The sequence below is a fragment of the Panulirus ornatus genome, chromosome 48, assembly GCF_036320965.1.
Source record: "Panulirus ornatus isolate Po-2019 chromosome 48, ASM3632096v1, whole genome shotgun sequence".
Lineage (NCBI taxonomy): Eukaryota > Metazoa > Arthropoda > Malacostraca > Decapoda > Palinuridae > Panulirus > Panulirus ornatus.
The window spans coordinates 7795310-7813675 of NC_092271.1; the positions used below are offsets into that span (position 1 = coordinate 7795310).

Consider the following 18366-nt stretch of genomic DNA (forward strand, 5'->3'; position numbering starts at 1 on the left):
CCCACTCTGAGCCTTCGAGGAGGATGAGCACTCCCCGCGCGACTCCTTCTTCTGTTTCCCATTTTAGAAAGTTAATACAAGGAGGGGAGGATTTCTGGCCCCCCGCTCCCGTCCCCTCTAGTCGCTTTCTACGACACGCGAGGAATACGTGGGAAGTATTCTTTCACCCCTATCCCCAGGGATAATATACATATATATATACATATACACATACACACACATACACATACATACGCACATATACACACACACACACATACATATATATACATATGAGAAATGTAAGAAACAATTTAGAAAACTGAAACTTCTAGCTTGAAATGAATGAAAAAAAAGAATGTCACATAATGGGTCAACCTCTGGCTATGGAAAAAAGGAAATGTATAATTTATTTACACAAACGTCAATAGCAGTTCTCATCAATTTAACCACTGTATCAATAAGCTTCAGTGTCTAAGCTACATTTTTCTCCAATTTCACTATTTTCCTTCACATTTTCAATTGTGTCTGAAGGTTCTACTTCAAGAGTGATTGTTTTTCCAGTAAGGGTCTTCACATCTTGGTTACATCCACACACATTTAGGCACCCCACTCTGAGCCTGACGTTGACTGAATGAAATTTCCTGAGTGCCAGATTTGACTAGACTCTGTAGCTGGGCAAAGAAACGAACACGATATATATATATATATATATATATATATATATATATATATATATATATATATATATATATATATATATATATATATATATATATTTTTTTTTTTTTTTTTCCATACTATTCGCCATTTACCTTGTTAGCGAGGTAGCATTAAGAACAGAGGACTGGGCCTTTGAGGGAATATTCTCACTTGGCCCCCATCTCTGTTCCTTCTTTTGGAAAATTAATAAAAAGCGAGAGGGGAGGATTTCCAGCCCCCCGCTCCCATATATATATATATATATATATATATATATATATCGAACCTTCTCCAGGTCCATCTCTTTTTATAGGTATTTCTCACATACATCCTTCAACGCACACACCTGATCCACACCTCCTCTACCACTTCTGAAACCACACTTCTTTTCCCTAGTTTGATGCTCTGTACCTGACTTCACCCTCTCAATCAATACCCTCCCTTATAATATCCCAGGAATACTCAACAAACCTATACCTCTGTAATTTGAACACTCTTATTTGAACACCCTTATTCCCTTTGCTTTTGTACAGTGGTACTATGCATGCATTCCGCCAATCCTCAGGCATTTCGCCATGAACCATACGTGCATTGAATATCCTTACCAACCGGTCAACAACACAGCTACCCCCTTTTCTAATAAATTCCACTGCAATATCATCCAAACAAGCCGCCTTGCCGGCTTTCATCTCCCGCAATGCTTTTACTACTTCTTTTCTGTTTACCAAACCCTTCTCCCTGACCCTCACACTTCGCTTACCACCTCGATCAAAACACCCTATATCTGCCTGTCTATCATCAAACACATTCAACAAACCATCAAAATACTAACTCCTCACTTCACCACTGCTTGATATTACCTCCCTATTATCCCCCTTCAACGATGTTCCCATTTCTTTTGTCTTACGCTCTTTATTTACCTCCTTCCAATACATCTTTTTATTCTCCCAAAATTTAATGATACTCTCTCACCCTAGCTCTCATTTGCCTTTTTTTTTCATCTGTTGCACCTTTCTCTTAACCTGTCTCTTTCTTTCATACATCTCCCTGTCATTTTTGCTACTTCCTTGCAAAAATCGCCCAAACGCCTCTCTGTACTCTTTCACTAACAATTTTACTTCCTCCCACCACTCACAACCCTTTCTAGTCTGCCTACCTCCCACCTTTCTCATGCCACAAGCATCTTTTGCACAAGCCATCACTGCTTCCCTAAATACATCCCATTCCTCCTCCATTCCCCTTACCTCATTTGCTCTCAACTTTTTCCATTATGTACTCACTATCTCCTGGTACTTCCTCACACAAGTATCCTTTCGAAGCTCACGTACTCTCACCACTCTCTTTACCCCAACATTCTCTCTTCTTTTCTGAAAAGCTCTACAAGATAATGATCAGACATCCCTCCAGTTGCTCCTCTCAGCACGTTAATATCCAAAAGTCTCTTTTCACGGGCCTATCAATTAACACGTAATCCAATAATGCTCTCTGGCCATCTCTTTTACATTCATACGTATACTTAAGTGTATCTCTCTTTTCAAACTAGGTATTCCCAATCACCAGTCGTTTTTAGCACTCAAATCTACAAGCTCCTCACCATTTCCATTTGCAACACTGAACACCCCATGTTCACCAAATATACACTCGACTGCTACATTACTCACCTTTGCATTCAAATCATCCATCACAGTAACCCGGTCTCGTGCTTCAAAGGTGCTAACACTCTCACTCAGCTGCTCCCAAAACATTTGCCGCACATGATTTTTCTTCTCATGACCAGGTGCCTAGTCACCAATAATCACCCATTTCTCTCCGTCCACTTTCAGTTTTACCCGTATGAATCTAGAGTTTACTTTCCTACACTCTATCACATACTTTGTGGAAGGTATTAAATGTATATGGTGTGGGAGGTAAGTTTCTAGAAACAGTAGGAAGAGAGGAAAGTGATTGGTTCCTATTGAATATCGATTTGCTTCAGGGATGCTTGATGTCTCCATGGTTGTTTGATGTGTTTATGGATGGAGATGTCAGGGAAGTGAATGCAATAGTTTTGGAGAGAGGGGCAAGTATGCGGTCTGTTGTGCATGAGAGGGCTTGGGAAGTGAATCAGTTCGGTTGAGAAACTGCAGAAACTGGAGACTAAGTTTGTTAAAGTGTGTGAAAGAAGAAAGCTGAGAGTAAATGTGAATAAGAGCATGGTTTTTAGGTTCATTAGATTTGAGGAACTAGTTGATTGGAGGGTATGTTTGAATGGAGAAAAGCTGGAGGAAATGAAGTGTTTTAGATATCTGGGAGTGGATTTAGTAGCGAATGGAACCATGGAAGTGGAAATGAGTCATAGGGTGGGGGAAGGGGCGAAAGTTCTGGGAGCGATGAAGAATGTGTGGAAGGCGAGAACGTTATCTCGGAGAGCAAAAATGGGTATGTTTGAAGGAATAGTGATTCCAACAATGTTATATGGTTGCGAGGCATAGGGGTGTGTGGAGGAGGGTGGATGTGTTGGAAATGAAATGTGTGAGAACAATAATTGGTGTGAGGTCGTTTGATCGAGTGAGTAATGAAAGTGTAAGAAAGATGTGTGGTAATAAAAAGAGTGTGGTTGAGAGAGCAGAAGAAGGTGTGTTGAAATAGTTTGGTCACATGGAGAGAATGACCGAGGAAAGATTGACAAAGAGGATATATGTGTCAGAGATAGAGGAAATAAGAGAAGTGAGAGACCAAATTGGAGGTAGAAGGATGTAATGTAAAAGATTGTGTGGTCGGGGCCTCACTATACAGGAGGGTGAAAGACGTTCAAAGAATAGAGTGAATTGGAACGATGTAGTATACCGGGGTCGACGTGCTGTCAGTGGATTGAAAAAGGGCATATGAAGCGTCTGGAGTAAACCATGGAATGTTTTGTGGGGCTTAGATGTGGAGAGGAAGTTGTGGTTTTTGTGCAGTGCACATGACAGCTAGAGACTGTGTGTGAACGAATGTGGCCTTTGTCGTCTTTTCCTAGAGCTACTTCGCGCGCGCACGGGGGGGGGGGGGGGGGGGGGGGGGGGGGGGGGTGCTATTTCATATGTGGCGGGATGGCGACGGGAATGGATGAAGGTAGCAAGTATGAGTTTGTATATGTGTATATATGTATATGTCTGTGTATGCATTTGTATGTATGCGTTGAAATGTGTAGGTATGTATATGTGCGTGTGTTGGCGTTTATGTATACACATGTATATGTGGGTGGGTTAGGCCATTCTTTCTTGCGCTACCTCGCTAACGCGCGAGACAGCGACTAAGTATAATAAATATATAATAGAATATATATACAACAGTGAGATGTCCCAATTGTTGTAAATTTATTTGTGGATGGGGTTGTTAGGCAGGTAAATGCACTTGTTTTGAAGAGAGGGGCAAGTATGCAGTCTGTTTTGGATGAGAGGGCTTGGGAAGTGAGTAAGTTGTTGTTCGCTGATAATGCAGAGCTGGTGGCCGATTCGAGTGAGAATCTGCATAATTTGGTGAATGAGTTTGGTGAAGTGTGTGAAAGAATTACGTAAGTTGAGTGTAAATGTGAATAGGAGCAAGTTTATTAGGTTCAGCAGAGTTGAGGAACAAATTAGTTGGGATTTAAGTTTGAATGGAGAAAAATTGGAGGAAGTGGAGTGTTTTAGATATCTGGGAGTGGACGTAGCAGCGGATGAAACCATGGAAGTGGAAGTGAGTCGTAGTGTGGGGGAAGAGTCGAAGGTTCTGGGAGCGTTGAAGAATATGTGGAACGAGAGAACGTTATCTCGGAGAGTAAATATTGGGTATGTTTAAAGGAATAGTGGTTCCAACAATGTTGTATGGTTGCGAGGAATAGGCTATATATAGGATTGTACGGAGGAGTTTGGATGTGTTGGGAAAGATATGTTTGAGGACAATATATGTTGCGATAGTTTGATCGAGTAAGCAATGAAAGGGTAAGAGAGATGTGTGGTAATAAAAAGAGTGTGCCACCCTGGTTGAAAAACACTGGTTTAAAGGTATGAACTGAGAAATATTATGCACCTGTTTCGCCCCCATGACATATATTTAGGATGTAGAGGACTGAGCTAAGAGGCTTTGTGGCTCGGTATGTAGATTGAGGATGTAAAAAAGTGAACGAAAGTCTTTGTTCACGTGACTCACCCCTTGCATGTTGGTTAAAAAGTTGTACAGGAATGAATTGATAAGCATTATGGCTCTAGGCATAGAATTAGGATGTAAACAGAGTGGCTGTATGACCCTAGCTGTGGGATGAAGATGTTTAGGAATTAACTAGTAGTCTTTCATTCCCATGGTGTAGGTTGAGGATGTGTAGGAGTGAATTACTAGACTATAATGTCCTGGATGTAGGCTAAGGATGTGCAGGAGTAGACTAGTAGACTTTCATGTCCTGGTTGTACTCTGAGGATCTGCAGGAGTGAACTAGTTGGCTTTAATGTCATGGATGTAGGTTGAGGATGTGCAGAAGTGAACTAGTATCCTTTAATGCCCTAAGTGAAGGTTGGGGAAGAGCAGGAGTGAACCATAGGCTTCAATGCCCTAGATGTACAGAAGTGAACTTGTAGGTTTTAAAGCCTAGTCGTAGTTGAGGTTTTGTATGAGTAAAGTGGATGGTTTTGAGTTCCCGTGTGTAGGTTGAGGATGTGTAGGAGAGAATTGGATGTAGGTTAAGGAAGTAGACATCTGGATGTAGGTTAAGGAAGTGCAGCACTGAACTGGCAGGCTTTAATGTTCCTGAATATGGTTGAAGATGTGCAGCTTTGATATCTCAAGATGTAGGTAGAGGATGTGCATCATTGAACTAATAGGATTTAATGCCCCTAAATGTTGGATGAGAACGTGTAGCGGTGGAGTGATGGGCTTTGATATCCGTGTATGTAGCTTGAGAATCTGTAGGATTGAATTGGTGGGATTAATGCCCTGAGTTACATTGAGGATTTGCATAATTGAACTGGTAGTCCTTGAAGATATGTTGGAGCACACTGGTAGGCTTTAATGCTCTGCATGTAGTTTGTGGATGTGTGGGAGTGAATAGGTGAACAGATGTATGTTAAGGATGTACAGGAGTTTTCGAAGTAGTAGGCTATATTGTCCTGGGTGTAGGTTGAGGATATGCTAGAGTAAACTGGTAAACTTTAATGCCCTGGATGTAGGTTGAGGATTTGTAGGAGTGAACTGAGAGGTTTTAATGCTCAGAATGTAGGTTGAGTATTTGTAGGAGGGAATGGTTTGACTATAATGCCCTTGATATAGGTTGAGGATGTGAATGAGTGAATACCCTGGAAGTAGGTCTAGGGTATAAAGGAGTATAAACGTGAATTGACAGGTAATGGATGTATAGGTGTAGACTGATAGGCTTAGTGGCCCTGGACATAGTTTAAGGATGTATTGGGGTGAACTGTAAGGCTTCATGGCTCTAGACATAGGTTAGGGATGTATATGAGTGAACTGAGATCCACTTGATCTACTTCATGTAAATGAAATTGGAGCTAAGGATAAAATATTAGAATAGATTCTGTTTACGAAATGCATTGAATATAGTATGAGACTTGATTCCTTTTGTAGGTCAGTTTTCCACAACATGTTCTTGGTTGTGATGCCAACCTCTTTGCAATACGAGAATACATCACTGCTGCGACTGAGATTTGCTTCACTCTTCTCTATAGGTGAGTAAACAGAAAAATATTTTTCTGAGGTGATAAATCACGAAGCACAATAAGTTATTATTTGTTTTTATAACAAAATGTCAATCTACCAATAGCCTGTACATCACTTTTATTGGTTTCATATTTGTATGCATATAGACATTTCATTTTTGTATGCATCTTTCATTTATTCTTTTTCAGAAATGTTTTATCAGATATTAATGGCCTAAAGGGATGTGGGAGTATTATTTGGGATAGCAGTGTGCTATACGACTTATATTCTCATCATGATAGCAACTGAAGAAATACTTCATAGTTATGTTTGTCTCTTAATTTTGTTGAGATAAAAAGAGCTTGAAATACATTCATTTAAACTAGATTATAAACAATATCACTCTTTAGTGTTGTTATAACTTACAGGGATGGTTCCACTCAGCTGAGAGAGAGAGTGTCAGGAAGTATGCAACACCCAGGAGTTGGTCAGGTCACTGGCTTTGCTTTTAGAATCATGTGGAGACCAGATGCAGCACCACCTGCTCAGCTGCTTCCACAACATTATCTTGAGAATGGAATCGCACCACATACCAAACTTGCTTGCACAGGAGGCCCTTGTCAGTGAAATTCCCCACAACACTGATCTGTTATCGCAGGATACACAAAGTATGTACTATAGAAGGATCTTCTTTAATGTTTCTCTTCATCCATTCCCGTCGCCATCCCGCCACACATGAAACAGCATTCCCATACTCCACTCTCCAGTGAGGAAGCGCCAGGAATAGACAAAAAAGGCCACATTCGTTCACACTTGGTACCTAGCTGTCATTTGTAATGCACCGAAACCACAGCTCCCCTTCCACATCCAGGCCCTACAGACCTTTCCATGGTTTACCCTAGACGCTTCACATGCCCTGTTTCAATACAGTGGCAGCAGCCACTTCATTCCAGTCCACTCTATTCCTTGCACACCTTTCACCCTCCTGTATGTTCAGGTCCCGATCGCTCAAAATCTTTTTCACTCCATTCTTCCACCTTCAGTTTGGTCTCCCGCTTCTCCTTCTTCCCTCCGCCTCTGACACATATATTCTCTTTCTCAATCTTTCCTCACTCGTTCTCCATGTATCCAAACCATTTCAACACACCCTCTTCTGCTCACTCAACCACACTCTTTTATTATCTCACATCCCGCTTACCCTTTCATTACTCACTCGATCAAACCACCTCTTACCACATATTGTACTCAGACATTTCATTTCCAACATATCCACCCTCCTTCGCACAACCCTATCTATAGCCTATGCCTCGTAACCATATACCATTGTTAGAAGGAACCACTGTTCCTTCAAACATACCCATTTTTGCTCTCCGAGATAACTTTCTCGCCTTCCACACATTCCTCAACGTTCCCAGAACCTTCCACCCCCCCACCCCCACCCTGTGATGCACTTCCGCTTTCATGGTTCCATCCGCTGCAAAGTCCTCTCCCAGATATCGAAAGCACTTCACTTCCTCCAGTTTTTCTCCAGTCAGACTTTCCTCCCAATAATCTTGTTTCTCAGTCCTACTGAACCTCTTGTTCATATTCACATTTACTCTCAGCTTTCTTCTTTCACGCACTTTACCGAACTCAGTCACCAGCTTCTGCAGTTTCTCACACGAATCAGCCACCAGCTCTGTGTCATCAGCGAACAACAACTGACTCACTTCCCAAGTCCTCTCATCCACAACAGACTGCATATTTGCCCCTCTCCCCAAAACTCTTGCATTCACTTCCCTAACCACCCCATCCATAAACAAATTGAATAGCCATGGAGCCATCACTCACCCCTGCCGCAAACCTACATTCACTGAGAACCAATCACTTTCCTCTCTTCCTACACGTACACATGCCTTACATCCTCCATAAAAACTTTTCACTGCTTCTAACAACTTGCCTCCCACACCATATATTCTTAATACCTTCCACAGAGCATCCCTATCCACCCTATCGTATGCCTTCTCCAGATCCATAAATGCCACATACAAATCCATCTATTTTTCTAAGTATTTCTCACACACATTCTTCAAAGCAAACATCTTATCGACACATCCTCTTCCACTTTTGAAACCACTCTGCTCTTCCCCAATCTGATGCTTCTGTACATGCCTTTACCCTCTCAATCAATACCCTCCCATGTGATTTCCCAGGAATACTCAACAAACTTTTACCTCTGTAATTTGAGTACTCACCTTTATCCACTTTGCCCTTGTACAATGGTACTATGCATGCATATCACCAATCCTCAGGCACTTCACCATGATCCATACATACATTGAATATCCTTACGAACCAGTCAACAACACAGTCACCCCCCCCCCCCCTTTTCTTTTTTCTTTTAATAAATTCCACTGCAATACCATCCAAAACTGCCGCCTTGCCGGCTTTCATCTTCCACAAAGATTTCACTACCTCTTTTCTCTTTACCAAAGCATTCTCCCTGACCCCTCTCACTTCGCACACCACCCCGACGAAAACACCCTATATCTGCCACTCTATCATCATACATATTCAAAAAAGAATTCAAAATACTCCTCCTTACTTCATCACTACTCGTTATTACCTCCCCTTTTGCCCTCTTCTTCGATGTTCCCCTTTGCTCTCCTGTCTTACGCATGTTATTTACCTCCTTCCAAAACATCTTTTTATACTCCCTAAAATTCAGTGATGCTCTCTCACTCCAATTCTCATTTGCCCTCTCTTTTGACCACTTACACCTTTCTCTTGACCTCCTGTCCCTTTCTTTTATACATCTCCCAGTCATTTGCACTACTTTCTTTCAAAAGTCGTGCAAACTAATAACCTGTCTTCATCTCGCCACTCACTTCCTTTTCTAATCTGCCCACCTCCCACTTATCTCATGCCACATGCATCTTGTGCGCAAGCTATCACTGCTTTCCTAAATACATCCCATTCCTCCCCTACTCCCCTCACGTCATTTGCTCTTACCTTTTGCCATTCTACACTCACTCTCTCCTGGTACTTCCTCACACAAGTATCCTTTCCAAGCCCACTTACTCTCACCACTCTCTTCTCCCCAACATTCTCTCTTCTTTTCTACAAATCTTCACCTTCTCTTCCAGACATCCCTCCAGCTGCCTCTGTCAGAACATTTACATCCAAAAGTCTCTCTTTAACGTACCTATCAATTAACACGTAATCCAATAACGCCCTTTGACCATCTCTCCTACTTGTGTATATATCTCTTTTTGAACCAGGTATTCCCAATCACCAGTCCTTTTTTCAGCACACAAATCCACAAGCTCTTCACCATTTCCATTTACAACACTGAACACCCCATGTGCACCAATTATACCCTCAACTGCCACATTACTCACCTTTTGCATTTAAATCACCCATCACCATAACCTAGTCTCGTGCATCGAAGCTACTAACACACTCACTCAGCTGCTCCCAAAACACTTGCCTCTCATGATCTTTCTTCTCATGACCAGGTGCATATGCACCAATAATCACCAATGTCTCTCCATCCACTTTCAGTTTTACCTATATCAATCTAAGGTTTACTTTTTTACACTCTATCACATATTCTCACATCTCCTGCTTCAGGAGGAGTGCTACTCCTTCCTTTGCTCTTGTCCTCTCACCATCCCCTGACTTTACTCCAAAGACATTCCCAAACAGGTCTTTCCCCTTTACCCTTGAGCTTTGCTTCACTCATAGCCGAAAACACCCAGGTTCCTTTCCTCAAACATACTACCTATCTCTCCTTTTTCCTCATCTTGGTTACATCCATACACATTCAGACACCCCAATCTAAGCCTTCGAGGAAGAAGAGCACTCCCTGCTTGACTCCTCCTTCTGTTTCTCCTTTTAGAAATTCAAATACAAGGATTGGGGGTTTTCAGCCCTCTTTAGTCACCTTCTACGACACGCAGGGAACACGTGGGAAGTACTCTTTCTCCCCTTTATTCTCCCCTATATATATATTCCTTGCTTGTTGTGAAATGCAACTGAATGTGACAGGAGCGTCTGGCTGGAAACCCCCTGCTTGTATTTCAATTTCTAAGACAGGAAACAGATGGAAGAGCCAGACAGGAATGTTCGTCCTTTTCGAAGGCTCAGGCTGGGCGTCTAAATGTGTGTAGATATAACCAAAATGGGGTTAGAGGAGTGATAGGTATCATGTTTGAGGAAAGAAACATAGATGTTCTGTCTCCGAGTTAAAACAAAGCTCAAAGGTAGAGGGGAAGAATGGCTTGGAAATGTCTTATGAGTAACGTCGGGTTGGTGAGAGAACAAGAGCTAAGGAAGGAGTAGAACTCCTCCTGAAGCAGGAGTTGTGGGAATGTGTGATTGAGTGTGAGGAAGCAAATTCCTAGATTGATGTAGGTAAACCTGGAAGTGGATGGCAAGAGATGAATAAGTATTAGTGCTTATGCACTAGGTCATGAGAAGAAAGATCATGAGAGGCAAGTGTTTTTTCGTAGTTGAGTGGCTGTGACAACAGTTTTGATTTATGAGACTGGTTATTAGTGATGGGTGATTTAGATGCGAATATAAGTAATATGGCAGTTAAAGATATAGTTAGGGCGCATGGTTTATTTAGTAATATGAATGGAAATGATGAACCTCTTGTGGAGATGTGTGATTGATAGGTAGTAGTTGGTAGCAGCCAACGACCAGCGAGGTATATCACCAGTAATGCTCACCTGGGTATCAGGAAGGTTAGTGACATTGCTGAGTGAGCCAGCACATTAGTGGTTGTCACGTTGCATTCATCTGACAGAGGTAATTGTCTATTCTTTCTGCCTCACTAGCATGTGGATTACTGGCATTCCTACCACAAGCATACAATCTCTCCTCGTCATAAATAACACTTGACAACACTCAACTCACGCAGCTCATTCTTCGTAACTCTAGTTTTTCATGTGGCCAACACTATGCACTAGCCCTACCTTATGGCAAAATGGTAGGAGCAGTAGATAGAAGTATTAGGTAGGAGCAGTAGGTAGAAACATTATGTAGAAGTAGTAGGTAGGAGCATTAGGTAGAAGTAGTCATTAGGAACGTTAGGTGGGAGCCTCTGCAAACATTGCACTAGACTTGCTCCCTGCCTGTGGTGTGTTAAGGTAGGGCTAGTGCATAGTGTTCGGCACAAGAAAAATTAGATGCACTAAAGGCTAAGAAGCGGCACAGGAGTTGTTTAGTTATGGAGACTGTTGCCACGGCCACCCCATTGAGGGAGATATTGATAGAAAAAGTTGTGTGCTGAAGGACCCGTGATTGGGAACACCTGGTGTACAGCACATGACAATCATTAAGGTTGTCAAGTTGCACTCCTCTGAATCATGTATTGCTGTCTTTTCTTTCTGCCTCACCTTCATGTGGACTACCGGCATTCTGTTTACATCATACAATCTTTCCTGTCACGCATAACACGACAGCACTTAACTCACACAGTTCATTCTTCATAATTGTAGATTCTAATATGGTGAGCGCTATTTGCCGGCCCTGTCTTTTGGCAAAGTGGAAGGAGCAATAGACTGAACTAGTAGATGGAACATTTAGGTTGAAGCATTAAGTACAAGTAGTTGCTAGGAATATTTGGCTGGGGCATTAAGTTTATTGAAGTAGTCAATAGGAACATTAAGTTGGAGACGCTGCAAACATGGTGCAAGACTTTAACTCTGCCAGTGGCCTGTTAATGGTGAGGCATAAAAGGATAAGACGGCACTGGAGTTCGCTAATATGTAGACATTGCTGCCGTGGCCAACCCCTTGAGGGAGTTCAAGAAGGCAACAGGCGTCAGAGATATAGATATATAGATCGATATACACTTGTATAGGTATGTGAGTAGGAGATGATTATGGCGCCTATTGGATTACATGTTAATTGAAAAGTGTGTAAAAGAAACACTTGGATGTAGGTGAGGGTGAAAATTTTTAAAACGTTTTCATAAAAGAGAAAACATTATTTGGGGCGAAGAGAGTGGTGAGAGTCGATGAGCTTGGAAAAGAGACTTGTGAAGAAATATCAGGAGAGATTGATCGTAGAATGGCGAAAGATGAGAAAGAATGAATCAAAGAAAGTGGTTGAGGAATTGGAGGTATTTAGGGAAGCAGTGCTGGCATGTGCAAGAGATGCATGTGGCATGTGAAAGGTGGGAGGTGGGCAGATTAGTAAGGAAAGTTGCTTGTGAAAGAGAAAAGAGAGCTGTTTGAGTGGTTCTCGTAGAGAAGGAGTGCAAAGGATTAGGTGATGTAGAAGAGAGAGTCATTGGAGGTCAAAGGGCAGGTGCAGGGGTTGAAGAAGAGGACAATTGAGAGTTGGGGTGAGTAAGCATCAGTAAACCCTATGGGGAATTAGATGTTTTGGAAGGAGGTAAATAATGTGTGGAAGACAAGAGAACAAATAAGAACATCGCTGAAGGGGGCAAAAAGGGAAATAATAACAGGTGGTGATGAAGTGAGGAGTAGTTGGAGTGAGAGTCTTGAAGTACTGTTGAATGTGTTTGATGATAGAGTGGCAAATGAAAGGTGTTTGGGTTGAGATGGTGTGTGAAGTGAGAGAGTCATGGTGAGTGGTTTGATGAAGAGAGAAGAGGTAGTGAAAGCCTTGCATTAGATAAGATGTGGCAAGTTGGCTGGAGTGGATGGCATAGCATTTGAATTTATTAAGAAAGGAGATGACTGTGTTATTGGTTGGTTGGTAAGGATTTTCAGTATATGTATAAATCATGGTGAGGTGCCTGAGGATTGGTGGAGTGTAGGTATATTATTATATAAAGGTGAGGGGGATAAAGGTGTGTTTTCAAACTACAGAAGTATAAGCTTGTTGCCCATGCCTGGTAAATTGTATAGGAGGTTATTGATTGGGAGGGTGAATGCATATGCCGAACATCAGATTGGGGAGGAGTAGCGTGAGTTTCAGAATTGTTAAAGATGTATGAATCAGGTGTCTGTTTTAAAGAATGTTCGTTAAAAACACTTAGAAAACTAGATGAATTTGCATTGGTATTTGTGGATGTGGACAAAGCATACAACGGGTTGGTAGAGATGCTTTGTAGAAAGACATAAGAATATTCAATGTGGGAAGAAAGCTGCTAGAAGTAGTAAAATATTTTTATCAAGGGTGTAAGGCATGTGTACAAGTAGGAAGAAAAGAGAGTGAATGGTTTCAAGTGAAGGTTGGTCTAAGGCAAGGGTGTTTGATGTCACCAAGGTTGTTGAATTTGTTTATGGGTGAGTGATGAGGGACATGAATGTGAGAGTCCTGGAGAGAGGGGTGAGTATGCTGTCTGTGGGGGATGTGAGGGCCTGGGAAGTGAGTCAATAGTTGCTTCAAGATGATACAGCATTGATGGGGGTTTCAAGTGAGAAAATGCAGAAGTTGGTGATTGAATTTGAAAGATTTTGTGAAAGCAAAAGTTTGAGAGTGAATGTGAATGAAAGCAAGTTTATTAGGTTTAGCAAGGTTGAGGGACAGGTTAGTTGGGTTGGGAGTTTGAATAGAGAAAAACTTTAGAAGTTAAGTGTTTTAGATTTATGGGAGTGGACAAAGCAGGGAATGGAACCATGGAAGCGGAAGTGAATCATAGAGTGGGGGAGGGAGCAGGGGTTCTGGGTGTGCTGAAGAATGTGGGGAAAGAGGGAACGTTATCTTGGAGAGCAAAAATGGGTATGTGTGAAGGAATAGTAGTCCCAACAATATTATATGGTTGGAAGGCATGGGCTATAGATAAGGCCTTGTAGAGGAGGGTGGATATGCTGGAAATAGTGTTTTTGGACAATTTGTAATGTGAGGTAGTTTGATCAAGTAAGTAATGAAAGGGTAAGAGAGATGTGTGGTAATACGAAGGGTGTGGTTGAGGGAGCTGAATAGGATGTGCTGAAATGGTTTAGACATATGGAGAGAATGAATAAGGAAAGGTTGATGAGGACATATGTTTCAGAAGTGGAAGGAAGGAGAACGGATAGACCAAACTGGAGATAGAAAGATGGAGTGAAAAAGATTTTGAACGGTTAGGGCCTGAACATACAAGAAGATGAAGGGTGTGCACGGGATAGACTGAAATGGAATGATGTGGTATACTTGTGTCATCGTGCTGTTATTAGGCATGTGAAGCATCCAGGGTAAACCATGGAAAGGTCTGTGGGGCCTGGATGTGGATTGGGAGCTATGGTTTCAGTGCATTATACATGACAGCTAGAGAATGTATGTGAGTGGATATAGCCTTTGTCTGTTTCTGGCGCTTCTTTGCTAATGCTGGAAATGTCAATCACGTGTGAAATATGCATAGTTTTTTTCATATTTTACTTGATCGCCGGTTATTCGCTTATCACCAAGTTAGCGCCAGGAAACGGTCAAAGAATGACCCATCCATTCACACACACACACACACACACACACACACACACACACACACACATATATATATATATATATATATATATATATATATATATATATATATATATATATATATATATATATATATATATATATATTATATATATATATAAGAGTTTTAGAAAGAGGGGCAAGTATGAAGTCTGTTGTGGATGAGAGAGCTTGGGAAGTGAGTCAGTTGTTCGCTGATGATACAGCGCTGGTGGCTGATTCATGTGAGAAACTGCAGAAGCTGGTGACTGAGTTTGGTAAAGTGTGTGAAAGAAGAAAGTTAAGAGTAAATGTGAATAAGAGCAAGGTTATTAGGTACAGTAGGGTTGAGGGTCAAGTCAATTGGGAGGTAAGTTTGAATGGAGAAAAACTGGAGGAAGTAAAGTGTTTTAGATATCTGTAAGTGGATCTGGCAGCGGATGGAACCATGGAAGCGGAAGTGAATCATAGGGTGGGGGAGGGGGGCGAAAATCCTGGGAGCCTTGAAGAATGTTTGGAAGTCGAGAACATTATCTCGGAAAGCAAAAATGGGTATGTTTGAAGGAATAGTGGTTCCAACAATGTTGTATGGTTGCGAGGCGTGGGCTATGGATAGAGTTGTGCGCAGGAGGATGGATGTGCTGGAAATGAGATGTTTGAGGACAATGTGTGGTGTGAGGTGGTTTGATCGAGTAAGTAATGTAAGGGTAAGAGAGATGTGTGGAAATAAAAAGAGCGTGGTTGAGAGAGCAGAAGAGGGTGTTTTGAAATGGTTTGGGCACATGGAGAGAATGAGTGAGGAAAGATTGACCAAGAGGATATATGTGTCGGAGGTGGAGGGAACGAGGAGAAGTGGGAGACCAAATTGGAGGTGAAAAGATGGAGTGAAAAAGATTTTGAGTGATCGGGGCCTGAACATGCAGGAGGGTGAAAGGCGGGCAAGGAATAGAGTGAATTAGATAGATGTGGTATACCGGGGTTGACGCGCTGTCAGTGGATTGAATCAGGGCATGTGAAGCGTCTGGGGTAAACCATGGAAAGTTGTGTGGGTCCTGGATGTGGAAAGGGAGCTGTGGTTTCGGGCATTATTGCATGACAGCTAGAGACTGAGTGTGAACGAATGGGGCCTTTGTTGTCTTTTCCTAGCGCTACCTCGCACACATGAGGGGGGAGGGGGATGGTATTCCATGTGTGGCGAGGTGGCGATGGGAATGAATAAAGGCAGACAGTGTGAATTGTGTGCATGGGTATATATGTATATGTCTGTGTGTGTATATATATGTGTAGATTGAGATGTATATGTATGTATATTTGCGTGTGTGGACGTGTATGTATATACATGTGTATGGGGTGGGTTGGGCCATTTCTTTCGTCTGTTTCCTTGCGCTACCTCGCAAACGCGGGAGACAGCGACAAAGCAAAATAAAAAATGAATATATATATATATATATATATATATATATATATATATATATATATATATATATATATATATATATATATATATGTGTGTGTGTGTGTGTGTGTGTGTGTGTGTGTGTGTGTGTGTATTATATTACATATATTATACTTTCTCGCTGCCTCCCGCGTTAGCGAGGTAGCGCAAGGAAACAGACGAAAGAATGGCTCAACCCACCCACATACATGTGTATATACATACACGTCCACACACGCACATTTACATACCTATACATTGCGACGTATGCATATGTGTATACATACACAGATATATACATATATAAACATGTACATACTTCATACTTGCTGCCTTTATTCATTCCCGTCGCCACCCCGCCACCCCTGAAATGACACCCCTCCCCCCACACGCGCGTGAGGTAGCGTTAGGAAAGGACAACAAAGGCCACATTCGTTCACACTTAGTCTCTAGCTGTCATGTATGATGCACCGAAACCACAGCTCCCTTTCCACATCCAGGCCCCACAAAACTTTCCATCGTTTACCCCAGACGCGGAAGTGAGTCACAGGGTGGGGAAGGGGGCCAAGGTTCTGGGAGGGTTGAAGAATGTGTGGGAGGTGAGAACGTTATCTCGGACAGCAAAAATGGGTATGTTTGAAGGAATAGTGTTTCCAACAATGTTATATGGTTGTGAGGCATGAACGATAGATAGGGTGTGCGGAGGAGGGTGGATGTGTTGGAAATGAGATGTTTGAGGATAATGTGTGATGTGAGGTGATTTGATCGAGTAAGTAATGAAAGTGTAAGAGAGATGTGTGGTAATAAAAAGACTGGTTGAGAGAGCAGAAGATGGTGTATTGAAATGGTTTGGGCAAATGGAGAGAATGAGTGAGGAAAGATTGACCAAGAGGATATATGTGTCAGAGGTGGAGGTAACGAGGAGAAGTAGGAGACCAAATTGGAGGTGGAACGATAGAGTGAATAATATTTTGAGCGATCGGGGCCTGAACATATAGGAGGGTGAATGGCGTGCAAGGAATAGAGTGAATTGGAACGATGTGGTATACCGGGGTCGACGTGCCGTCAATGGATTGAACCAGGGCATGTGAAGCGTTTGGGGTAAACCATGGAATGTTTTGTGGGGATTGGTTGTGGAAAGGAGCTGTGGTTTCGGTGCACTACACATGAAAGCTTGAGACAGTGTGAACGAATGCGGCATTTGTTGTTTTTTCCTGACGCTGCTCTGCGCGCGCGCGCGCGGGGGGGGGGGGGGGGTTGTGTGTGGCGGAGTGGCGGCGTAAATGGATGAAGGCAGCATGTATGAATATGTACATGTGTATATATGTCTGTGTATGAATCTGTATGTATACGTTGAAATGTATAGGTATGTATAGGTACATGTATGGGCGTTTATGTATGTACATGTGTATGTGCTAACGCTGGAGACAGCGTCAAAGTATAGTAATAATATATATATATATATATATATATATATATATATATATATATATATATATGTATATATATATATATATATATATATATATATATATATATATATATATATATATAAAGTGTTTTAGATATCTGGGAGTGGATTTGACAGCGGATGGAACCATGGAAGCGGAAGTGAGTCTCAGGGTTGGGAAGGAGGCGAAGATTCTGGGATTGTTGAGGAATGTGTGGAAGGCCAGAACGTTATCCCGGAGAGCAAAAATGGGTATGTTTGAAGGAAGAGTGGTTCCAATAATGCTATATGTTTGTGAGGCATGGGCTACAGATAAGGTTGTGCGGAGGAGGGTGGATGTGCTGGGAAATGAGATGTTTGAGAACAATATGTGGTGTGAGGTGGTTTGATCGAGTATGTAAAGAAAAGGTAAGAGAGATGTGTGGTAATAGAAAAAAAAATGTGGTTGAGAGAGCAGAAGAGGGTGTATTGAAATCGTTTGGTCACATGAAGAGAATGAGTGAGGAAAGATTGACAAACAGGATACTCTGTGTCAGAGGTGGAGGGAACGAGTAGAAGTGGGAGATGAAATTGGAGGTGGAAGGATGGCGTGAAAAAGATTTTGAGCGATCGGGGCCTGAACATACAGGAGAGTGAAAGGCATGCATGGAATAGAGTGAATTGGAACGATGTGGTATACTGGGGTCAACGTGCTGTCAGTAGATTGAACAAGGGCATGTGAAGCGTCTTGGGTAAACCATGGAAAGTTTTGTGGGGCCTGGATGTGGAA

General features: G+C 42.0%; 1 protein-coding gene across 2 annotated transcripts in view; it reads left to right on the top strand.

The window, feature by feature from the left end:
• The window catches only part of LOC139764065 (DNA polymerase nu-like), a 665939-nt gene that overhangs the window by 153323 nt on the left and 494250 nt on the right, over nucleotides 1-18366 (top strand). For both annotated transcript variants that reach the window (XM_071690520.1, XM_071690521.1), the window contains 2 exons: nucleotides 6256-6356; nucleotides 6756-6995. In XM_071690520.1, the coding sequence (XP_071546621.1) occupies nucleotides 6256-6356; nucleotides 6756-6954 (300 nt within the window). In that variant the 3' untranslated portion in view covers nucleotides 6955-6995. Of the gene's footprint in view, nucleotides 1-6255; nucleotides 6357-6755; nucleotides 6996-18366 lie in introns of those variants that run through there.